The sequence below is a fragment of the Brassica napus genome, chromosome C8 (assembly GCF_020379485.1).
Source record: "Brassica napus cultivar Da-Ae chromosome C8, Da-Ae, whole genome shotgun sequence".
NCBI lineage: Eukaryota > Viridiplantae > Streptophyta > Magnoliopsida > Brassicales > Brassicaceae > Brassica > Brassica napus.
Genome location: NC_063451.1, coordinates 7,674,235 through 7,700,062, shown reverse-complemented (window position 1 = coordinate 7,700,062; position 25,828 = coordinate 7,674,235). Strand labels below are relative to the sequence as shown.

General features: G+C 37.6%; 2 protein-coding genes across 2 annotated transcripts; one reads left to right on the top strand and one right to left on the bottom strand.

Annotated features, from left to right (window-relative positions):
* Nucleotides 1-14,210: 14,210 nt before the first annotated feature.
* Nucleotides 14,211-17,887, bottom strand: LOC125591634. Its single transcript, XM_048766171.1, has 6 exons — nucleotides 17,048-17,887; nucleotides 16,470-16,793; nucleotides 16,023-16,328; nucleotides 15,474-15,811; nucleotides 15,312-15,405; nucleotides 14,211-15,143 (listed from the first exon to the last, which is right to left on the bottom strand). Exons 1-6 carry the CDS (start codon nucleotides 17,885-17,887, stop codon nucleotides 14,436-14,438), a joined length of 2,610 nt encoding a protein of 869 aa, XP_048622128.1. The 3' UTR covers nucleotides 14,211-14,435.
* A 5,539-nt stretch (nucleotides 17,888-23,426) lies between these two features.
* Nucleotides 23,427-25,828, top strand: LOC106428051 (prolyl-tRNA editing protein ProX). The gene is made up of 12 exons (XM_022705500.2): nucleotides 23,427-23,599; nucleotides 23,743-23,802; nucleotides 23,898-23,951; nucleotides 24,033-24,093; nucleotides 24,191-24,267; nucleotides 24,451-24,500; nucleotides 24,596-24,678; nucleotides 24,765-24,835; nucleotides 24,929-25,082; nucleotides 25,155-25,282; nucleotides 25,365-25,439; nucleotides 25,528-25,828. Exons 1-12 carry the CDS (start codon nucleotides 23,561-23,563, stop codon nucleotides 25,597-25,599), a joined length of 924 nt encoding a protein of 307 aa, XP_022561221.2. The 5' UTR covers nucleotides 23,427-23,560; the 3' UTR covers nucleotides 25,600-25,828.

The following is a 25,828-nucleotide window of genomic DNA, read 5'->3' as shown; positions in this document are numbered from 1 at the left end:
AAGTTGAATGAAGGCTTACTAAGCTCACTAGATCAGCTCTCGCCTTGCTCGTAGCAAGAAACATAGTTCTATTAGAATGTTTTCAGGATGAGAATAAAGCTCTTGTTTTTATCAATCAATCCAATGGCAGGTTCTAGGTAGCTTATCTAGACACAGACATTAATGAACAATCCTAACGATGATTATCACAACTCAGCAATCTATAGTTGGGGCTAATCCCTCCTAACCTATTTAACCTTGATAGACATGGCTAAGCAGTTAAGTATAAAAACTTCATTAGAATAGTGAATAGATATCAATGGAGTTCCAATCACAAATTATAATTTTGGATCTTCTCTCCTATCTATCAAAATCCTAAAAACCTATGCTGAAAATAATAAAACAATGAAACACAAGAAAAGTACACTTTGCCTCTAAAATGACGGCAAAGCTTATATAATTAGGTTAAAAACTCGTCAGGGGTAATCTTGTAAAATGGTGAAATCTTAGGCTTCACGTCGGCTGTGACCAAACAGGCTTTCTGTGCGCTACACTGTCGATCGATACCATGTTATGCGTATCGATCGATTCTAGCTCTCCAATATCGACCGATTTTCGAGCTCGATGGTCATCTCGGGTACTTGCTCCAAATAGCTCCAAAATGCTCCAAAATCATCACTTATCTCCAAAACACTCCTGATCTTATAAATATAATAAATAGATTCTATAATATAATAATTATTAGTAAAAACACCTATAAACTATGGATGAAAATGGGTCAAATCCATAGTCTATCAAGCATCTGTTGCGCACTCTGGATTTCCTGACACCATTTGAGAAGCGAAGGATCAATGATACCTGAGGACCGTCCTTGATCCTTTTTCTCTTCTTCCAATTCCTCCTCTTCTTTCCCTCAGACTTGTCTGATCGCGTGGTGGTATCTCCATCCCTAACATCTCCACACACATCGAACTCCTTCTGCTCTGATTCGCGCCCAGTGTCGATCGATGGAGAAGTGGTAGCGTCGATCGCTGCCGGCTTGTTGATGTCGTTCGATGGTATCTGGTCGGTGTCGATCGATGCTTCTTCTGCTGGGCCCTTATCGACTTCATCTCTAAATCGCAACCCTCTCTGAGAAGCTTCTACGTGCTGATGTTCATCCAATACCTCAATGTAAGAACTGATATGCATACTTCTATCAGGTGGAATAGGAGATTCAGCTTCAAATACAACGCATGGAACCACAATCTTCACAAGATCATGTATCCTCTTCACTCTTTTGTGAAACCCCGCAGCTTCTTCTGTTCAAATAGGTGGGAGGCCTCAGACTTGTGCATTCCCTCCTCAATCTGTTCCAGCTCGATTGTGGGTCGAGTCTGCAATGTCCTGAGGACAACTCGATCTTTCATGGATTTCGAGTGGTATCGATCGATGACAAAAGTCTGTGTCGATCGCTGCTGAGGTGCTGTCCATCGTTTATGTGTTCGTACCATCCATGGACGTTGAGGTTGTGTTGTCCATAGACGTTGAGGTCGTACCGTCGATTGACGTTGAAGTCCTGCCGTCGGTAGACGTTGAGGTCGTACCGTCGATCGATGTTGAAGTCGTGTCGTCGGTAGAGGTTGAGGTCATACCATAGATCGACGTTGAAGTCATGTCGTAGGTAGACGTTGAGGTCGTATCTTCGATCGATGTTGCGGTGCAGGTGTCGATTGTTTCTGAAGTGCCGATGTCGATCGATTCTTAGGTACTGCTGTCTATCGATGCTGAAGTCGGACCACTTGTATCAACTTCTTCTACTTTGCTCGGCTCTCCAAATCCATGGTGTTCATCCCTTTTTGCCATAATGTCGTCGAGCAGCTGTATTGGAATCATATACTCCTCATCTAACGATGCCAAGAAACTTTCCCATTTATCATTTTTCTCCTTTTCTCGAGTTGCTTCCGCATCATCAAGAAATTTGTAAAGGAAGGCTCTTTCAATGTCATCCTAGCTGGTTAGAGATCCTGGTTGCAGTTGACTGAACCATCTGAATTCATACCCAGAGATAGAATAGGGGAAGATCTTGCAGAGCATGTGGTATTCAGACACTTCATTCTGCTCACTCCTAGACACGAGATCCTCAAGCTCTTCGATGTGGTTTCTAGGATCTTGGTGAGGAAGACCCTGGAAGGAGTCTTGACCTACCCAATCATACCACTCTCGGCTCAGGTCAAATTCATTCATCTCAGCAACAACAATCACATCAGGGATCACAGCACCCTGAGCATTAATCAACTGTCCTGCGCTGTTGCGAGTGCGACCTTCTTCGTCTCTTAACATCTCATTCTCATCAAACTTAAGTATGAGCACTTCGATCTTCTCTGTCTCCCGCAAGTGGTGTCGTTTTTTACCGCACAAACAGTGTCGGGATGAACAGTGTCATGATGAACAGTGTCACGATAAATAGTGTGCGATGAACAGTGTAGATCGACGCGCGATAAACAGTGTAGATCGACGCGCGATGAACAGTGTCGATCGACGGTGGATGTGGGAACCGAAATTCGCACAGTCGATTTACGTTTAAATTAGGAAACTAGGAAAACCCAAATTTTCCAGAGGTCCCGAATCTCAGCGAGAGCCAACGGCAAGTGACCAAATATATGCGGAAATCATGAAAAGATAACAAACGAGTTCAGATAAAACAGTAGATCTTATTTTGAGTCCGCGTGAGAGCGTTGCGATCATTACAAGAGATCATAAAAGCTTTGGCCGCAAAGGTTGTCAGCGAGTTACCTAGTTCTAGCGGCCTAAAAGCTCAAACCTAGTTGACTCGCAGCTCGATAAGAAAAGACGAAGAAAATACATAAAAGGTTTTTGATTGATTTCGGACTGAACCTTATGAAAGGCTGCCTACGTACCCCTTTCGAGGATCAACCCGAACGTAGTTCAAGAGTGAACCAAGAGATCGAACTGCTTGTGCACGTTCGTCTGGTAATCGGGTGCCAGTCATGGAAAAAAAGCATGTCGAGAATAATGCCTCAGAGTTTCTAAGTGCCGAGAGTTCTCAGTCTAAAAAGTTGTCCCCCATGCCTCTCGCCTAGGACTCCTTATATACTCGCTCCTAGGTCGGTTTAAGCCGTCATAGCCTAAAATTGGAGATATTCCATTTTCCCGATCTTCGTAATTATCTTCAAAATTTCGTTTTTATCTGCGGAAACTTGACATTTATCTTTCCATGCAAACCAAGCGTAAACCGTCCCACGGTTTACGGGCTGCTGGTTAAGAAATCGTAAGGTGGGCTTCGAGTCATGCCTTAGATCCCTTTGGGCCGTCTTTCGACTTGAAGCGTTTATTACGACTTCTTTCGATAAAAACAAACTTTCCGGTTTTTATCGTAAAGTTTGATTGATGACTTCGAATGGCGAAAAACATGAAATCGGTTCGCTACGGTCTTCGGGAGACAGCATCGAAGGGTAGACGAGAATGCATGGATCCGTGTCGTATAGACGTTTCGGAAGAGCTCGGTCTCTATGTAGCGACCGAACGGAACGCACGGTCGCTACGTAGCGACCGAGCTTGGCTTGAGCGCTACGTAGCGACCGGGCAAGACGGACGCTCGGTCGCTACGTAGCGACCAGGCGGGACGGATGCTCGGTCGCTACGTAGCGACTGAGCTTGGCTCGAGCTCGGTCACTACGTAGCGACCGAGCGGGACGTGTGCTCGGTTGCTACGTGGCGACCGAGCTTGGCTCGAGCTCGGTCGCTACGTAGCAACCGTGCAATCTTTTTCGGGCGAAGATTTATTTTTCGTAAAAACGTTCATGCCGATTTTACAAACTTTCAGACATTGATTCCATCATGACCGATTTTGACCCCAACAGTTAGCCCCCCAGCTTTTTAGAACCATGAGCTTCTAGTGTGAGTATCTAGCGAGTGGCTTGGCAAGTTAGGCAAGTTAGGTGAGTTAGGCGGAATTTATGGTCGAAAAGGTCCGTGGTAAGCGGTCCTCTCGCTCTTCTAAAAGTAGAACGCGATAATATTGGGGCTGCGCCTTATGACGGCTGCCTATGTACCCTTGTTGAAGGGATCAAGCCTTTCGTAGTTCGTCTTGGAGTTAAGGTTTGTATGACTAGTTTTCCAGCGAGACCTTTACGGTCTGGTTTTTATGTAGAGGTTTTCAGGCGTGTTGCTGCCGATGGCATTTTATATGGGTGTAGAAGGAAGACTACGAGTTGTCATCTCGTAATCCAACTCTGTGTGAACTGCTATATCCGTGATCTCTTTCGAGAGTTTTCCGCAGTGTGTAAACTTGCGGGATTTCTGAAGACGCTCGAATATTGGCAAAGAGACAAATTTTGGGATCTCGTATCAAGGTTTTTGATACTATTCCTAGAGATGTTAGAGACCAGTGTGCTGGGTTTAGGGCAAGACCTAGGTTTACTCCTGGTTTTAGAGGGTGTGATGACTAATTAGACTTACGTATCCCGTTTCAGTTTCATCCTGATTCCATACCGATTTAAAGTCCGCGATAGGTTCTCGGCTTATACGACTTGTATGGTTGGAATCAAGCATCTCTGCAAGGACAATTTTTAAGCCTCATGGAAGTGCTGACCAAAAATTTTGGGTTTCTTTTATAGCGCTATTATCCTTGTGTCGGATGTACGAGATGGCTAAGTCTGTTTAGGACGTTAAGAGTTTTTTGTGATCTGCAACAAACTTAATGGTTAAAATTACCGTTTCGAGTCTTCGCGAAGGATATGTTTCGAGAAGATGTTAGTGCGTATGACTGTCTGGTCTTCCAAGAAAGTGTTTTTATCGAGGAAGGAAATTTCTTCGAAGAACGAATCTTCAGGCGTCTGCGACGTCTCGCGATGCTGAAGATTTGTTATTCTTTCGTATGCTGCGTTTCGTGCTTGAAATTTTTGCGGGCTTGAAGATGTTTCGCGATGTTGCAAGGGATTATACTTAGCCCTGCGTTTGGGAAACATTCTGGTTTGACTACGGATGTTCGCAGCCAGAATTGTTGTTCCTGTTTGGATTTGATTTGCGATCGAGGAGTTAGGACCAAGGGGTCGCGTAAATTTGTCCCCGGAAAGAGGCATCCTCCTATACCGTGCTTTGTGTGGTGTTGGCCTTCCGAGATTTCTTTCGTGTCTATTTGAGGATGTTCCGTATAGCTATAGGAGCTCCGTTACGAGTTTTCCTTACATGCCGCATTTTACGAGTAAAACACAACGGGCTTAAAGTGAATCGTAGTATATGGAACTTGGTCGACTTTTGACAAGTGGAACCTTTCCGTTAACTGTTTGGTTGTTAGGACTGAGTTTTGTTATGAAGAATTTACCGTATGATTCCCGTTTTTGGGTGGTACGATAATTGTTTGTGTAATCGTTACTTGGCGTTTCAAGACAAATTCCGGATTACCGTTTAGCCGTTAAGTTATTGGAGCGGTGGTCACTCAATTGTTTTGGCTTTGCATGAAGGTTGTGCTCAGCTTTATAGCCAAGGATGTTGTTGCCAAAGGATTAGACCATGACACTTTCGTGCTGTCAATAAGGTCAAGTCGGTTAGAATCGTCCTTAAAGGGGATACTGTAACCTAGTTCGGCTTCGAAGGAAGGGCGTAATTGGGCGAGTGACGAATAGAGTTTATCGAGATTGATAGGCCGAGTATGCCCATGGTGGTAGAAAACGTTTTTCCACTTTAGGGTTAATTTATACGATGGAAGTTTCGTATAATGTTTCCTTTATTTGTATGGAAGTTGTTTCCTTTGTTTCCGAGAGAGATAAAGCCTAAGAAGCTCGATACAGAGCCCGTGCGGAGTCAGTTGCGGGGTGATTTCCTGCTCGGACGTGACCAAGCGGAATGAGAGCGGATGCCAATGAGTCGCGGGGCTAAAGAATGAGAACTTTCAGATCGTGGTGCGAGGAAGTAAAGTTTATATTGGTCGTCCAATGTCGGATCATACAGCTTGGTTTTTTGCTAAAAGTAACATGTTTATCCGGGAAGACTTCTTTAGAAGTCTTCTCTGGAAATTTCGAAAAAAATTTAATTTCAAATTAAGCCAATATTTACAAAGGAAGACTTCCAAAGATGTCTTCTGTAGAGTAGACTTCTTAAGAAGTCTTCCTTCGTAAATTTGCAATTGCAAAAATGATCTGAACAGAATACTTCTTTTGAAGTCTACACAGGGAAGACTTCTTTTGAAGTCTTCCATGGATGAATTCAAAAGAAGTCTTCTACGTAAATCTTTATTAAACTTTAAATTTATCCAAAATTAAAATGAATTTTTAATATTTTCTTGCTAATTCATGTTTATTAGTCAATATTGGGACTACTGAGTCGAATTCATAACTTAATTGGTGATAATTAATAAGTTACAAACATTGATGTTTAATAACGTTTCTAGCTAAACGAAAAATTCTTATGTAAGTCTTCCTTATAAGTGTTAACTTTCAAAAGTGTTAAATAACTTCAAGAATATCAAGTCATGTGGTTTAATGTATCTTTTTAGATAATAATATATAATTTTTAACTTACATGAACTTTAATAAATTTCAACTTTCACTTAAAATTCAAGTTTGATCTTTTGTGAATGTGACTAAGTTTTTTTTGTGAAGTCTTCTCTCTTAGTTTTAGTAAATTTGACTAAGTTTTTGTGTTGTTGTGTTTTGTTATAAGTGGGTAGAATGGTTAAAAAAATTCTTTTGATTAACATTTCTTTAAGTTTACAAAAGAATTCACAACGAAATAGTGCACATACAAATTATAAAACAGACCATAAACAAAACTATTACACATGAAACTAGATATCATTCCTTAACATAGATAAGTTTGGTCTCCACCTGACATCATTCCTTTGTACCACTTTGGGCAGTAGATTTTGGAAGACTTCCCGAAGACTTCGTGGGAAGTCTTCTAGCATAAAATACATTAGAAGACTTCTTAAGAAGTCTGCCAAGAGTCTTCCGAGAGTTTCTGAGAGTCTTCCAAGATTTTTCTGAGAAATCTTCCAAAGTCTAACTCATATCTGAAAAATCTGCATATTCAAAAGCATTCAAATGACTTCAAACAGAGAAATCTTCAAAAATAATTTTTTATGCTTAAATAATAAATAAAACAATCAAATTAGGCTGAATCTATAATTTTTTAGAATCTAATATATAAAACACACAATACATATCCAAAATTTGTATAACTTTGAGCAGAAAACTTTGGAAGACTCCTTGAAAACTTCATGGGACGTCTTCTAACATAAAATGCATTAGAAAAATTCCCAAGAAGTCTTTCGAGAGTCTTCCAAGAGTCTTCTGAGAAGTCCTCCAAAGTCTGATTTAGATCTGAAAATTTTACATATTCAAAAGCATTCAAATAGTTTCAAAACAGAGAAAACTTCAAAAACATTTTTTTATGCCAAATAATAAACAAAAAACTGTCCCATTAGGTTGAATTTATAAGTTTTTAGAATCCAATATATCAAACACAAAAAATACATATCCAAAATTTGTACCACTTTGGGCAGAAGACTTCCTGAAGACTTTGTGGGAAGTCTTCTAGCATAAAATGCATAAGAAGACTTGTCTAGAAGTCTTCCGAGAGTCTTCTGAGAAGTCTTTCAACGTCAGTCTCAGATCTGAAAAACATTCAAAAGGCTTCAAAACAGATAAAAACTTCAAAAATATAATTTTAATGCTTAAATAACAAATAAAACAGTCACAATATGTTGAATCTATAGCTTTTTAGAATATAATATATAAAACACACAATAATACATATCCAACATTTATAGATCTACCTTTGAATGACTGAAATGTGAGAACCATGTAATGAAAAATCTGCAAAAAGAAGATAAATTTGTGAGAAGACATAAGAAAAAATGAGAAATGGATTTAAATTTGGTGTTTTGATGTTCAAAGAGATTAGAGAGAGGTTGAAGAGTTTAGAGCGAGAACCATTACATTTTCGTTGCAGCCATTTGAGAGGAAGAAAGAGAATGCGTAAATTTTCTTTATATATAGAGACAAAAATTCCAATTAGGTTAAATATTTTTGATATAATTCCAATTAGGTTAAATATTTTCGATATATAAGACTTCTTAGGAAGTCTTCTAAGGGAAGACTTCTTGGAAAGTCTTCTAAGGGAAGAATTCTTGGGAAGTCTTCTAGATCCTACATTCACTCATCTATGTTAAAAAATAATTCACATTTAGTAAAACTAAATTTCATCTTTTTTAAATGTTTATTAATACATGATTTCTATTTTTCTCTTTCAAAATATTTTTTATTAAATTTATTAATTATTTTTAAGATCTAATACATGAGAAGACTTTCCCTAAAAGACTTCGGGAAGACTTCTGGAAGACTTCGATTTAGGCAGGAAACCTAAATTTATCTAAATTTAGGCGGGAACCCTAAATTCTACAAAAATTTAGGCGGGATATGTGAGAGAAGCCTTCTGTGAGTCTTCCAGACCCTATAATCAAATAACTAAGCAAAAAAACACTTTCTTAAACTTTTAAGATATTTAGAAAGTATTTAAATCAAATTATTAGATAATCACTAATCACATATAGGTCAAATTAAAAAAAAAAAGATGAGATTTCAAAATCTAACCCTAAAAGTACTAACAATACTACAACATATATTACCGTACCCTAAACCAAAGACTATCATGACTCAATCTACATTCACTCATCTATGTTAAAAATAATTCAATTTCAGTAAAACTAAATTTCCATCTTTTAGAAATGTTTATTTATACATGATTTTGACTTTTTCCCTTTGAAAATATTTTTATAAAATTTATTAATTATTTTTAAGATCTAATCCATGAGAAGACTTCCTCTGGAAGACTCCTGGATAACTTATGGAAGACTTTTGATTTAGGCGCGAAACCTAAATTTTTTTTAAAATTTAGCCGGGAACCCTAAATTCTACTAAAATTTAGGCGGGATGTGTCGGAAGACTTCTTTTTAGTATTATGTGAGTCTTCTAGACCCTAAAATCAATTAACTATGCAAAAAATACTTTCTTAAACTTAAAAGAAACTTAGAAAGTGTTTAAATAAAGTTATTAGATAGTTACTAAACATATATGGGTCAATTTGAAAAAAAAAATGAAGGTAAGATTTCAGTATCTAACCCTAAAGATACATACAATACTATAATATATGTTACCAAACCCTAAACCATTGACTCATGAGCCAATATACATTCACTCATCTATGTAGAAAATAATTCAATTTTTGATGAACTAAATTTACATCATTGAAAAATGTTTATTATTACATGATTTCAATTTTTTACCCATCAATATATTTTTTATAAAATTATTTTTAAGATCTACTGAACGAGAAGACTTATAAAGAAGTCATCATAGAGAAGACTTACAAAGAAGTCTTCTCTAAAGGAGGGTTACAATGGTAAAACTGAATACATGTTTTTTGTTTGTTCGTAAGGGGACTGTTGTAATTTCACTAGGCTTTTGGGTTACTTTTGCATTTGATTGAATTTGGGGTACACTTTGTATTCAAAATCAAGTTTTGAGTCACTTTTGGCAAATCTCCATTTATTTATAAGGCTTTGTTATTTACTTTGATACAATCACTAGTTTCGTGTTTTTATAATGCAAAAATATATGTACACACTCTCTTTGATTGTGCGAAAACAGGTTGTCTATGGTAATGCCCTTGAGATATTTAGAACTCCTTTTACATTTTCATAAAGACCTAAAAAATTATTGTATAGAAATTATTGAGTTCATGTTTTTATGTTGCAAATGGAAAGGCATATATCACAATTAATTATGTCAAACATGATACATATACGAAATGACGTTTCTAGTACTCAAGACTTCCCCATTGCTGTAAGTAGCAAAATCTTTGAGGTGTTTATTACAATTTAATACTTTCAAAGACTTATAAAATAATAGTCAAAACTTATTCATTTCATGTCCGAGATTTTATTACATTGTTTACATTTATAAAGACTAATAAAATAATTGTACAATCTTATTAGTTTCATGCTTTTATGTTGCAGATAGAAACACAAAGTCACCACTGATAGTACCAAATATGATAGAACCCGAGATGAAGTTTTTAGTACACAGATTTTCCTATTCCTGAAAGTAGTAATATTCTTGAGGCATGAAGAAACAAATTATTTATAAGAGTATATAAACCATTTATAAAGGGGCTTTTTGCAAAAGTGACTCAAAACTTGGAGTCAAACAGAAAACTAACCTTTTCTTTTGACTCCTTTTTTTTTGAGATTTTAACCCCACACCTGCACTTTATCTACGAAAATGCCATTAACATTTTTTTTTTTTTTTCGAAAATGGCTTCTTTACTGTCTCAACCTCATCTTCTTCAAGTATTTACAATACTGCCACTGCAATGAATAGTGGCAACAACCTTGTACGAACTGTTTGGAGCTTTTAATGCCCTTTAATGCACGTAAATCTCTTTACACTCTCTCTGTTTCAATTGTTATGAACTAAAAACAACATTTCTTTCACTTTCTCTCTATATTCATCCAAAAAACTCAAGCTTTTGATTCAAAATATGGGCTATGGTTGCAGAGCCATATTTCTTTCGTTTTGACTTACGGTTGCTTTCGTTTGAGGTTCTGGGTGGTTGGAGAAGACCCTGTGTGCAAACGAAGTCATCTCACCTAGTTTAAGGTACGAATTTGAATTTTTTTTCAAGATCTGTTCGCGTAGAAGACTTACTAGTAAGTCATCTGTATGTAGAAGACTTACTGATGAGTCTTCTGGTCAAACGGACGACTTAAATTAAGTCGTCCAGCTTTGTTTGTTAAAAAAAACACTTCAGACGACTTATATATACGTCGTCTACGAGAAACGGGCTAGTTTTGCATTTGACCGAATCGTGTCAGATCTTTGACTATTTCTGGACGACTTATAATTCAGTCGTCTCTGGGAAAGTTAAAATTTCAATATTTTATGAAAACTTGACGACTTACGTGTAAGTCGTCCTAGGTTAGTTTTGTAATTGAAAAATAAAACTTCATAATTTAACTTTAACCAGACGACTTAATATAAAGTCGTCCCTCCAGAAGACTTAATTTAAAGTCGTCCGGGGAAAGCAAAGTCGTCCAGAATTTTTCCCAATTTTCTGGTCAAACCTTGCTTATCCCGGACGACCTTAAATTAAGTCGTTTAGCTGGACGACTTTCATCTAAGTCGTCTGGAGAAAGTTAAATTTCAAGTTTTATTTTTCAATTACAAAACTAACCTAGGACGACTTACACGTAAGTCGTCAAGTTTTCATAAAATATTGAAATTTTAACTTTCCCAGAGACGACTGAATTATAAGTCGTCCAGAAATAGTCAAAGATCTGACACGATTCGGTCAAATGCAAAACTAGCCCGTTTCTCGTAGACGACTTATATATAAGTCGTCTGAAGTTTTTTTTTTAACAAACAAAGCCGGACGACTTAGAATTAAGTCGTCCCTTTTAATTTTCAATTGCAAAAGTGACCTCTTTAGACGACTTACCTTTAAGTCTTCTGGACGACTTAATGCTAAGTCGTCTGCGGCAATGTTTATTGAACTTCTTCATTTCCCTTTTCTCTATGTTTACTAATGTGTTTTATTTTGAATATTTGCAGATGATTTTTCAGTTACATGCAGTGTATGGAGAATGGTTGTTGAGAGATTTCCGTTGGGATTTTGTGGTTGATGATCTCAAAGGAGGAAGATTGTTTTTATTGAATGAAGATTCAACACATGCTGAACTTGTTGCAATGGCTCAAGAAGATTATAACCTGGACATGAGAACAGTGAGTGTGGAGATTAGCTACTCATTACCAGCAGAAATGATGATGGCTCCAGGCAGTCTTCCCATTCATGTTACAAGTGATAGACAAGTTCGAAACTTGCTGGAGATACTCAAAACCCATAGAGTATGTCTTTGTGTATCAAGCCGCAGCAAGGTCGAAACGGTTTCAGAGAAAAGGGATATTGATGAAGCTGGTGAATGGGAAAAAGATGTTGGTGATAATGATGAAGCTGGTGAATGGGAAGAAGATGTTGGTGATAATGATGAAGCTGGTGAATGGGAAGAAGATGGGGAGGAGGAAAATGGGGAGGAGGATGCTGATAATTCTATTGTTGGTGAAACGGATCAGAATGGTGGGGATTACAGTCTTTATGGAAAGGTTCCAGATGAGGACGAGGAAGATGATGATAATATTTGTTTTGAAGAAATCCAAAAGACATATGCTAAGACAAATGCTATTGAAGGAGGAAAATCGAATGGTACCAGTATCTATGTCAACCAGAGTTTTGTTAGCAAGGGTGCTCTGCTTTCAGAGCTGCGGTTGGCAGCAGTGAGGGGTAAGTTTTCTTTCAAATTATACAAATCAACGAAAACTCTCGTTGTGGCAACATGTCCGGTTAGCTATTGTGGATGGAAGGTCAGAGCGAGTGTCAAACATGGGACAAACACGTTTTGGGTAACAAAGTATGTGGAAAAACATTTATGCTCAGCGGGAGACCGAATCGCTCAGCGGAGACACTGTACTCCGAAGTATGTAGGTAGTCTTTTCATTGATCGTGTTGGAATCATTGATGGGATAACTCCGCAGCATATCACTGATGCAATGAGGAACATGTTTGGCATGGCGCTTGATTACACCACTTCATACAGAGCACTGTTATATGCACAAAGATTGGTGAGAGGATCAGCAGAAGAAGGGTATTCGCGTCTGGCATCATATCTCGAGCAAATCTCCATTGCAAATCCTGATTCTATCACGGCGATAGAACTTGATTCTATGAAAAGATTTAAGTATCTATTTCTCTCTTTTGGAGCTTCTATCAAAGGTTTTAAGTATCAGAGAAGGGTCATTGTGGTGGATGGAACTCACCTAAGTGGAAAGTATGGAGGAACTATGTTAGTTGCAGCCGCACAAGATGGCAATTTTCAGATATTCCCATTGGCTTTTGGGATCGTGGATGAGGAAGATATACCTTCTTGGGAATGGTTTTTCACAAAATTGGCTAGTTGTATATCTCATGACAAGCCTCTGGTGATAGTCTCCGACCGGCACAAGGCCATTAAAAGTGCGTGTGATAAGGTGTTTCCTTGGGCAACCCGAGGAATATGTTATTATCACCTTCAAGATAACATTGTCAAAAAGTTTAAAGGGAAACATCTCATGTACTTGGTGAAAGGGGCTGCTTATGCTCACACGGTTTACGATTTTGACCGGTACATGGCTGAGATACGGAGTGCAAACCCGGAACTTGCAACGTATTTGGAGAAAGCCGACGTCAGGCTATGGTCAAGGGTTTATTGTAAGGGGAACAGGTTCAACATAAAAACAAGCAACATTGCTGAATCTATTAATTCCGCACTGAAGCGAGCAAGAGGATTTCCGATTACGTTCCTGCTGGAGTTCATAAGGCAGAAGTTAGGAAAATGGTATTGGAAAAGGAGACAAGATGCTTTGAGTCTCACAACTGAACATAGCGGGGGTGTTGAATACTTGCTTGCTGTTCGAGAAGAGATAGCGGGTACGATGACGGTCGAACCAATTGATGGATGGCATTTCTTTGTCAAAGGTGGCAAAATGGACTGTGTGGTTGATTTGGAACATGCAAAGTGTGATTGTGGTGTCTATGGAGTGGAGAAAATACCTTGCTCTCATGCTATAGCTGCTGGAATACATGCTGGTTTGCATATCTCCACACTTGTATGTCCACTGTACTCAAAGAATTATCTGTATGCAGGATACTCAGAGAATATATATCCTATCGTGTCACAACATATTGAGGAACGAGAATGCTTTCCTCCAGAACTAAAGCGTGGTCGGGGGAGACCGAAGAAATCAAGATGGCAATCTTGGTTGGAGCTATCTAGGATGAGAGGACACAAACCCAGGAAGAAACACAGGGCACGGAGATGCTCAAACTGCAAGGAAACTGGCCATACGAAACCACAATGTACACAAAATTTTTAAGTCGTCCAGTCTTGATTACCCGTCCAGACGACTAAATTTTTAGTCGTCCAGTGTATTTTATTTTTAGACGACCTTCTACTAAGTCGTCCAGTGTATTTTATTTTTAGACGACCTTCTACTAAGTCGTCCAGTGTATTTTATTTTTAGACGACCTTCTACTATCCCTTCAAGTGTATTTTATTTTTAGACTACCTTCTACTATCCCTTCAAGTCGTCCAAACCTTCTAGACGACTTATTTGTAAGTCGTCCAGTTGGAAAACCTTCCAGACGACTTATAATAAGTCGTCCAAACCTTCTAGACGACTTATTTGTAAGTCGTCCAGTTGGAAAACCTTCCAGACGACTTATTTCTTCCAGACAACTTATATATTTACAAGTTCAAATACAAACACTAATCTTCCAGACAACTTATATATTTACAACTTATATATTTACAAGTTCAACTTATATATTCAAATACAAAGACAAGTTCAAATACAAACACTAATCTAATCATACAAGCCCACGAACCTATCACCATCCACATTTTCTTTTAGATGCTGATCAACAAGCTCCTTCCATATATCCACCGCCATATTATCCCTCATTTTCTTTGCGTTGCACCTAGCAAAGTCTTTAGGGTCAAAGGAGACACCGAGAGCATGACATTCAATGTACTTTACAGTGTACACGCCACAATCACCATTGTTGGCCGTGGGTACACCTTTCAGCGGTCTCTCATATGTGTATGGCTCCAACCCGTATTTGACCCGTATTTCGTCGGTGGCTGCGCACTCAACAAGCAGATAAGGGACCATCTGGAGAAAAGGCTCCATTATCGCATCCCATGCGTCTGGTACACTAGATGAAGGTATGCTGTCCCAGACGACTATGTGCCTCTTAGGGATCGATATCCAAATAGCAACCCAATGCTTGTCGTCCAAGTTCACTGGCGCATAGATATCATCAATGTCCTCCCCCCACTTCTTGTTTGATTGGCAAAATGAAGGTATTGATCCGTCATAAAAATACGACGCCCCACCAGGTAGAACTCTTCCTAAACCTTTGTGATCAGGTTCCGATGTTTTGAAGAGGTGATACTGCTCTCTCCAAGACTGGGAAAAGTTGTGATCCAGGAAGCACATTCGCTCGCTCCTGAAAGCTTGTGGGTTCTCCTGATACCTCTGCCTTAGCACATTAATCCAAGCATCTATATGCTGCATATTAAATATAACAAGTTAGAAGTTACCAGACGACTTAAATATAAGTCGTCTACGTGGTCGTCCAAGTAGACGACTTTCCAGACGATTTATCTTTAAGTCGTCTGGAAAGTAGTCTACTTGGACGACTTTGTAGACGACTTAAATCGTGTGCAGAAGACTTACGCAGTCTTCCAGCCATCCTCTGGCTGTCCGGAGGAAGTGGTACCACCTTGTTGGTGATGTACGTGGTTTGTCCTCGGTCTTAGTTAAATAATGACTGCAAACAAAAAAGCAATCAGTTTTGGACGACTAAATCAAGCTATTATGGGTAAAGCAATCACTTACGGATCAGTTTTCAACCAATCAGCGAGTTCCTTCAACCGATCTTTGTTTACTGGCGGAAATGGATTATAGGCTGCCACTTTATCTTTTTTTTTCTCTGCCGTATAAGGAGATCTCACAGTGGGAGCAGGTTTCTTCGCTCGTTTACTCTTTGCACGCTTGTCCAATACAACCAGGCTCGGTTCTGAAACTGGATCGCTTGGCTCGGTGGAAGCGAGGCTCGGTTGTTGATCGGTGGAAGCGAGGCTCGGTTGGTGATCGGTGGAAGTGACAGCAACAATCTCTTTGGAGGTCTTATTTACCGAGTTCGCCTCGGTTGCTGTATCCTCCGGCAACCATCTCTGCAATAAAAGTTGCACACAAGTTAACTCTGGACGACTTAAACAAAAGTTGTCTGGACGACTAGTTGGACCTGGACGACTTAAAATTAAGTCTTCCGTGGTCAACTAGTCGTCCAGACAACTTACGTTTAAGTCGTCCAGGGTCAACTAGTCGTCCAGACAACTTTTACAGTCGTCTGGACAACTAGTTAACCCTGGATTTGATACTAACCTCTTTGATTTGAGGAGGCTGTTTCTTTTGAGGAGGAGGCTGTTTCTTTTGAGGAGGAGGCTGTTTCTTTTGAGGAGGAGGAGGCTGCTGCTGTTTCTTTTGAGGAGGAGGAGGCTGCTGTTTGGTTTGATGAGGAGGAGGCTGGTTACTAACCACGGTTTCATTGGCATGAGGGGTAGCCTGTTTGTTTCTACCCCCGGTTTCTTTGGCAAGAGGGGTAGGTTGTTTATCTTGAGGGGTAGCCTGTTTGTTTCTACCCCCGGTTTCTTTGGCAAGAGGGGTAGGCTGTTTATCTTGAGGGGTAGCCTGATTGGTGACACCAACCTTCTTCTCCACAGCTTCCAATCTATCGGACAACTTCCTAAACTCCCTCATGCACTTATTAAACCCTTTTTTCATGCAGTCAGCTACGCCCTTGAACATAATTTCCAACTCCTCTCTGGTCACCCCTCTAGCCTCTTCTCTAGCCTCTTCACTAGCCACTTTAGGAGCCTCTTTACGAGCTTTCTTCCGAGGTCTTGGATTGTCTTCCTCCTCCTCCTCCTCCTCCTCCAACACAACCATCTCTTTGGCCTTCTTTGATGGAGTCACAACCTTAGGTTTTGTATTGACCTTAGTACCAGTGACTTCCCAGCAATCCATGGTCCACTTCCACGGTCTCCGCTCATACATGACTTTAATGATGTTCTCCGCGGGCAGGTCCTCAACCTCAGAGTCCCATTTTGGCCACATTTCACTAATGTCCTTCTCAACAAAGTTGATCACGCGGGTCTGCAGTAAATAGAAGAATCGAGTTAGATATTTGAAAAAAAATACTAAATAGACGACTTAATTATAAGTCGTCTACTAAGTCGTCCAGCTGGAAGACCTTCCAGACGACTTATAATAAGTCGTCTAATAAGTCGTCCAGATGGAAGACTTTCCAGACGACTTAATTAAGTCGTCCGATAAGTCGTCCAGCTGGACGACCTTCCAGACGACTTATAATAAGTCGTCTGCGCAGTCTTTTGGATTGAAGTAAATACCTGACTCAAGATAGCAGCTTTCATTGATCTGCGGCCTCTGCTGCCCTCGTAAGCCAGTATCGGTGGAGACGGACTGTCTGCTCTGGGACCACCAATACTAGCACCCAATTCCGGCATAGCTGTGTACGTCCAGACCTGAAGAACTTGTATAAACCCATCCACGGTGTAACAGCCAGCAATTTCTTTGTTCCACAAAGAGTCCATCAGCACCTTAAATGCGACTCTCCCCCATGGATAATTCTCAAACCGTTCTAAATCCATCACTAGCCTTGCCAGAGTAGATCGTGTAGCGGTTGAAAACTTTCTCCCTTCAATGAATCCAGTGAAGATGGAGAGGTACGCGAGCCGCTTGCGATCTTCCCTGGACCAATCCCCGCATCTCTGCAGTGCTGCTATTATCTGATCAGTAGTTGGCCCAGCTTCCAGATGAACTCCCAGCATCCCCCAGAAAGAAACCATCTCTGGGGTAACGTCACATTTTGGTGTCTCAAGGTCCTCGATGTACTCGCAGTTTAGACCAGTGAGGTTTTCAAACTCTAACAGTGAAAACCTCAAAGGTTCTGGACCAACGAGAGACCACATCTCATACTTCTTCTTAATGTCCAGCTTGAAACTGAGCATGTAGTGAACCAGCCTTGAAGCCCAACCAAATCCCTGCTCCTTGAACTTGATGAAAACTCCCAAACTCGACTCCTTGAGCTCTTCAAATTCGTCATCAGTAAGAGCTTTCCTAAGAGCAGTATGCAACTTGCTGTTATCCGTATGATACGAAATGCTATTGTGGGCTTCTGGTTCTTCCCCTGATGTGTATAACCTACGGGGGAGTTCTGGAATATCCATCCTTTTTGTCTGCAAAATAATCAAAGACAACAATATAAGTCCAGACGACTTAGTAGACGACTTATAATTAAGTCGTCTGGAAAGTCTTCCAAATGGACGACTTATATTTAAGTCATCTACTAAGTCGTCCAGTTGGAAGACTTTCCAGACGACTTAAATTACTTACAAGTCTTCCAGTCGCAGAAGGAGTTGGAGTACTCGTCATTGCGGTTATAGATCTGAAAAAATAAACGTGAAACGGTGAGAATGAGTAAATTGATAGAGACAACGTTTTATGTTCATCTTTTCCTCGAGATTGATGACTTAGCGGCGTTAGGGTTTACAGAGAAACGGCGCTAAGGTTTACAGAGAAGAAGCGGCGGCGCTAGGGTTTAGAAGAAGCGGCGGCGCTAGTGTTTAAAACGTTGGTGACCACGGTGGCGAGGGCGACGGTTTGTTCGGAAATAGTGGAAGCGGCGGCGCTAGGGTTTAGAGGAATCGGCGGCGCTAGGGTTTAGAGGAATCGGCGGCGCTAGGGTTAGAAGAAGCTGCGGCGACAACGGTGAGAATGAAGTGAGATAGATAGCCGATGTTGAGAACGATGGTTTGTTCGGAAATCGTGGGAATTCGAAATCGCCTTTGAGAGAGAACTGTTAGGGTTTCTGAATATCGCGAAAAATGAAACAAAAAAAAAAATCACCTTATATATTGGGTAAATAATCCGGTTAGCTTTAAAATTACATTGGTAAACTTTAAGGTTTGGTCCGGTTTAGACGACTTATTCTGGCTGATAATGTACAACAGACGACTTAATATTTAGTCGTCTGTTTTCAGACGACAAAATATTAAGTCGTCCTAGACCCTAAAATGAACCCCTAAACTAAAATGACTAGATTAACTAACTAACCACGTTATAAAATCAAATTATACTTAAATAGTGTTTACTATACACAGAAATGAACACGCATAAGTAATTTTAAAAATTTTCAAAAACGGTTTTAATGCTTTCCAAAATCTAACCCTAAGAACACATACAATACTACAACATATGTTGATGAAACATAAACTTAAGAATATCATGACTCACTACTTTCACTCATCTATGCTGAAAACAATTGAAATTTGTTATATCTTAATTTATACCTCCTAAGACATATGTTAATTACATAATTCCCATTTTTCACTTATCAAAATATTTTTTACAAAATTTTTAAATTATGTTTAAGACTAACTGTCCAGACGACTTTAAGTTAAGTCGTCTGGACGACTTATTTTCAAGTCGTCTAAACAGACGACTTGCGAGGGGTAGAAACGTAAAAAGAATTCCGTTTTTTTGTTTGGTCACAAGGGGATAGTTGTAATTTCAATAGCCTTTTAGGTTACTTTTGCCTTTGACCCAAGTTGGGGTATTGTTTTGGGTTTGACTCCAAGTTTTGAGTCACACTTGGCAATTCTCCCTTTATAAAGGCATGAAGAATTTGATGATAAGCCTTTATAAGGGTTTATAAAACATTTATAAAGTCCATCCAATTCAGCAAAATCAATAAGCCTTTATAAATGGTTTATATACTCTTACAAATAATTTATAAACATTTATAAATGATTTTCAAATTTTATAAATGATTTACAAACTTTATAAACTGTTCTTTTATAAACTTCATCTCGGGTTCTATCAGGGTTTACAAACTTTAAAAGGGTTTATAAAACATTTACATGCCCTTTATAAAAGGTTTATAGACTCTTTATAAATGATTAATAAGTCGTTATAAATGGTTTCTAAACTTTATAAAACCCTTTATGAACTTTACAAATGTTTTATAAACCCTTATAAATTATTTACATACATTTATAAACCTTCTAAATGGTTTATATACTATTACAAATAATTTATAAACATTTATAAATGATTTAAAAACTTTATAAATGATATACAAACTTTATAAACTTTACAAAAGATTTATAAACTCTTATTGATTATTTACATATTCTTGTAAACTTTTATAAATTATGTTACAAACTCTTATAAATTGTTTTATAACCCTTTCTAAATAGTTATAGATTCTTATGAATGATTTTAGGGATTTTAGGGATTTTATAGAGGCATGAAGAAACAAATTGTTTACATACCCTTTATAAAAAGCTTATATGCTCTTTATAAATGATTAATAAGCCGTTATTAATGGTTTCTAAACTTTATATTAACTTTTATGAACTTTATAAATGTTTTATAAACCCTTATAAATTATTTACATACCTTTATAAACCTTATAAATTATTTTACAAATCTTATAAATTGTCGTATAAGCCTTTATAAATCGTTATAGGCTCTTATAAATGATTTAAAGACCTTCTAACTAATTTCTTTTATAAACATTTAAAAACGGTTTATAGACTTTAAACTTCTTTATAAGCCTTTATAAATGGTTTATATACTCTTACAAATAATTTATGAACATTTATAAATTATTTCAAAATTTTATAAATGATTTAGAAAAAATTTATAAACTGTTCTTCTATAAACTTTACAAAAGATTTATAAACTCTTATTAACTTTTATTGATTATTTACATATTCTTGTAAACCCTTATAAATTATGTTACAAACTCTTACAAATTGTTTTATAAGCCTTTCTAAATGGTTATAGATTCTTATGAATGATTTAGGGACTTTCTAATTGATTCGTAAACCTATATAAACCTTATAAATTGTTTATTAACTTTAACATTTTCATAAACATTTATAAATTGTTTATAGACTTTACAAATTTTCTTATAAGTCTTTATAAATTGTTTATAAAATTATCTAGAACCTAATCAGACAACATTCACCTATTAGTTGCAACAAAGACTAGAAGAATGCAAATTATGTAGAGATACTGACTCAGCAAAAAAAAAAAAAAATCAGAGGGCATGTTGGATTATATCCTTTGAAGGAAATTCAATACGGCCATAGAGACGCCAGCAAGCTCCTGTGTGGAATAGAGACTTCTCAAAGACCCAGATGTCATGTACAAGCACCTGCATAAGCAACAAACTTGTAACTCATTTGCAGTTCTTAAAGCAAAATTCAATTCTAAGATAAAAATTATGCTCTGGCTTTCAATGTCGAAAGACTAGATTATACTTGAGTTTAAAAAGTGATTACTAGTGAAAGAAATGCAGACTTGTTGACTCTTGGCATTAGAAACAGCATTTCTCAAAACATATAAGCAAAAAAGGTAAATCCAATGCCATACTTACCTTCGCCACCACGAGATTTTCTCATGAAGTGCATAAGGTTCGTAAACAAATCCATGGCTTACCGTCGACACTCTAACATCACCCTGCACTCGTAAATAGTTGATGTGAGACATCAAATCATAGGAAACAACTGACATATGAGACAAAAATGCAAGAAAGAACAACAGAAACCAAGTTATTTAACACACCGTTTTCTGCAGCTGAGGTGGAGCCTTCACTTGCGTTGTAGCATACATTTTATCACTTCTAAAGGGAACATACTCTGCAATCTAAGAGACAAGAAGAAACAAAAAAAAATGTCAATGATTGGTCAATAAGACTTAAGAAAAAAATAAGAGCCACTGATGAATATGGTGATTACCATTGTAGACCGAAGCAAATGTGTGCTGGCAGGGTTCTGGCATCTTCCATGAGTGTCGGGAACTGAACATGTCAATTACATTACTAAATAACTCAAAAGCATCAAGTCAGAGTCAAACCAGTAGAGAAATGGGATCTGGATTCACTGTCGTGTGAAAGAGAAGAATGAAAGCTCTTCCAACGCCCCAATTTGAAATCATCTCCAACTTGAGTCTAAGAGAACTCATTTCCACTCCGAAAGCTGGAGACAAATGATGGAAGACAATAAAAAATGGATTACTTTTAAGCTGTCGCAGCAATGGAAACAAGATGCAGAAGCTAAAAATTGAATTTTTTTTGCGTTAAATTGAGATTTGAAAACTCTAAAAGGTTGATTGAGCAGCTTGTGGTAAAAGCAAACAATTCATAATTCAATGCATTTTTTCTTAAAGCTTAGATTTACAAAGGGTTATAAATTTTCAAAAACTCAATGTTCACTATCGGAAATCTTTCTCTTAGATCCGACTATTAAGAGATAACTTACAAAATCCGAAAAAATTACTTACAAGTTGTGATTCTTGCTCGATCTCGTCGCCGTCGTCGCTCGATCTCCCCGTCGTCGCTCGATCTCGTCTGCTTCGTGAGAAAAGATACACTCAATCTCGTCGCCGTCGCTCGATCTTGTCGTCGTCGTTCGATCTTGTCGCCGTCGTCGCTCGATCTCCCCGTCGTCGCTCGATCTCGTCTGCTTCGTGAGAAAAGATACACTCGATCTCGTCGCCGTCGCTCGATCTCGTCGCCGTCGCTCGATCTTGTCGTCGTCGTTCGATCTTGTCGCCGTCGTCGCCGCTCGATCTCGTCGCGTTGTCGTTGCCGTCGCTCTGTCGAAGATTTCTCTTGAGGGAGAAAGAGATAGGAAATTGGGTTAGAATTGTGAAAGTGTTATTTTTGTCTTTTGCCTATTAATGATTTAGGTATTTCTGAAAATGTCCTCCTTCTAAGTGTATATATGAATAGTGGTACTAAACAAAGTATAAAAGTAAATTTCTCCATAATCATTTTATTTATTTTATATGGTATATAATTATATTTCAAAGATATCAACATAAATATATAGTATATTTTAATATAAATATTTATCATTGAGACTTCCTACTCATATGGTTTTATTAACATATGTATATTTGATGTAACAAAAAAATGTAAACCATTAATCTCAAAAAATTTGATGTGGTATTTTTCGATAAAATTTTCAAAATTAAAATATTAAGGTCTCAATACTCTTTTAATGCAAATTTCAAAATTAATTAATTTATTTATTTTTAAATGGAACATAGTTTAATTTTAATGATATATATATATATATATATATATATATATATTATATTTAATATGAATATTTATTAAATAAAAATTCATATTAATTGTATGATCATTTGTATCTTGTTATAACAAAAACAAAATACGCCATTGATCACAAAATTTTCAAAGGGATTTTTAACATTTTTTGTTATTTAAAGTCGTTTTAAGAAATTCAAAATATAACATATAAGAAAAAATCTAATTTTTTTATTATATGGTTAATGTGATTGTTTAATTTTTTTTAATAATATAAAATTAAACAAAAATGAGGAAGTATACAAAAATTATTATCAAAACTTTATTATTTATAATCATTAATTGTCATATATATGTTAATCATATTAGGTAACTCCGTAGTTTTTATTTAATAAATAATACATGTTTCTTATATTTTGGGTTAATATAATGTTTCGTATTAATTGGATTTTGGACTAACATTTTATTCAATTGATTCTTAAGCTGTATAAATTTTCGTCGTAATTAACTGACACCTGACTATAGTTTTTTTAGTTGATACAACTTTTTAAATGATCTTTACTTAATATACTGAGATTAATTTACGAGGGATATTAGAGTGGCCAATTTGAAGTCCTCTAATCGACTCAGAAGGTTCAAGATTTTGACAACTAATCAAATAAGAAGAAGGAAAGGTAAACGACAAAATCTAAAAAACCTACTTCCTCGTTTCAACAATTTATCTTCAGCTCCCTTGCGCTGTCCGAAACTCTTTGATTTGTAAATTGAAAACGATCCTATGGGTTTCTCGAAAGATCACTTGCTTGCCCGACTTCAGGTTTCTCATCCTAAAACTCAGTCTCTTAATTTTAATTTAATAGATACAACAGACGAAAGTTCTTGTTTTTATGCTTTTGTATTTGCTTCACTCGTGATTGATTTAGGGTTTGTAACTATCGAATAATCTTTTGGATCTTTCAGGAGCTTCAGATTGATTATTCCAAGTATGAACATCCTCCTGTTCTAACAGTCGAAGAGCAGGTGATATTACCAAAGAAACAAACTGTAGATCTTATAAAAAAATGTGATGCTAATCTATGGATTGATTTCCTCTCTCTATTTAAATATATCTCCAGGCTAAGTATGTAAGCAGTAGCGAGGGTGCACTAAGTAAGAACCTCTTTTTGAAGGTAATCTTCATTATGTAGTTATAACTAACTACCTCTAGAGTTTTGATACTTGTAAGTGACTCACATGTTTTGTTTCTGCAGGACAAGAAAAATCGATATTACATCGTTTCAGCCATGACAGATACAAAAGTTGACATGAAAGGTAAGACCTTTTTTATTGTTTATTTAAAAGAAGTCAATTGGCTTGGGAAACAGTTTTGATGTTAATGGGTGTTCTATGTGTCTTCTAATGCCAACAGTTTTATCTCAGAGACTCGGTCTGGGAAAAGGAGGAATAAGAATGGCTCCTGAGGAAGCACTTTCCGAGCTTTTGCAGGTATTTTTGATTCTCTCTTCAACTCCTAGGCTAGCTACTTTTTTATCTTGTAATAGAACCACAGTTGAAACATGTTAGTAATTGTTTTCCTGACAAATGACATGAATAGTTTCTTAAGATTAGTTTGTTTTGCTTTAGCGTAGTTTGTAACTTTAATTTTTCGACAATCTTTTTTCTTAAAAGGTATCCCTTGGATGTGTTACTCCGTTTGCAGTTGTAAATGAATCAGCAAGGTATCGTCTTCCTTAACATTGACTCATAGATGTGCCTCTCCTGCATTTGTTGATCCGTTGACTGACATTGTTTTTGAAACTTTTCTTTGCTAAAGAGATGTGTCGCTCTTGTTAGACCAAAAATTCAAGAACCAAGCACTCTGCATCTTCCACCCATTGTCTAACGACGTCTCAGTCTGTAAGTTTGTTTTATGGTTTTATTTTTAGCTACCAATAGATTTTAACTTTAGACACTTAATTCGTTTTACTCGTATAATTTCTCAGCTCTCAACACATTGGGTCTAGACAAGTTTCTTCAGTCGATTGGGAGAGATTCTGTATACATTGATCTTGAGGTAAATGTTCTAAACCTCTAACCTGAGAATTGAGATCTCATGTTCCTTTTTTTGAGGTTTTGACCTTTTAAACTATTGTTTTTACTGTTACAGGCCAACCCAGTGGTTGGTAGAGACCAGCCTCCAGATCTAGCTGTTTACGTTCCGTCTAATTCAGTTGTTGTTCCTGAGTTTCCTACCAAAACAGCTTCTATTCAAACTGCTTCAAAGAATGTGTCAGCAGAGAAAACTAAGCCTGTTGCTTCAGGTATGACTGATCTTATGAGGTGGTAACCATTTGCTTCAAATGTCATTGCTCAATTTTTCTCAATCGGTGCAGCCAAACCGAGCAAGCTAGCCGGTAATGTGAAGAGTGCCGTGGAAGATTCAGCTCTATTAGTATTCAAGAACCCTGAGAAATTCGTGGAGGAGATTTTGGACAAAACAACGGCTCTGTTGTTGTCTGAGGTAATAACATAAATCTCAAAGTTTTAAAACTCGATTTCGTAATAGTTTCGAGGTAAATTCTTAAACCTGTTATATATAACAGGGGAAGGGAGAGAATGTGACGGCTTTAGCAGAAACATTTAGGAAACGTCTTACCTCAGAGTTTACCCACCTCGCTGTGAGTAACATTCGAGAGATACATGGTTATCGTCGGTATATAGTATGACCGTTTGTCCCAATGTTGGTTTTGTTTGGGTAAATTGCAGGTTATGTACAAAAACACAGCTTACAGTCAAGGTTTTTACGCCGGTACACAGTCCCAACCGAAGCGACCCTAAGAGAAGGTTCGGTTTTTATGCTGAACCGGAGATAATTGGAGAGATAACATTTTACCGGTTTTACTCGTTTTGTGCATTCTTCGTCGCTTAACAGTTTTAGTTAAGACTGAACGAGCTCGAACCATTATTGTTTCCCGATACAGTATTTTTTTCCCTTTACCGGAGACAATTGGAGAGATACACAGATGCTTTTGCATCTCACTAAAATTGCATATTATATGGGCCTCAA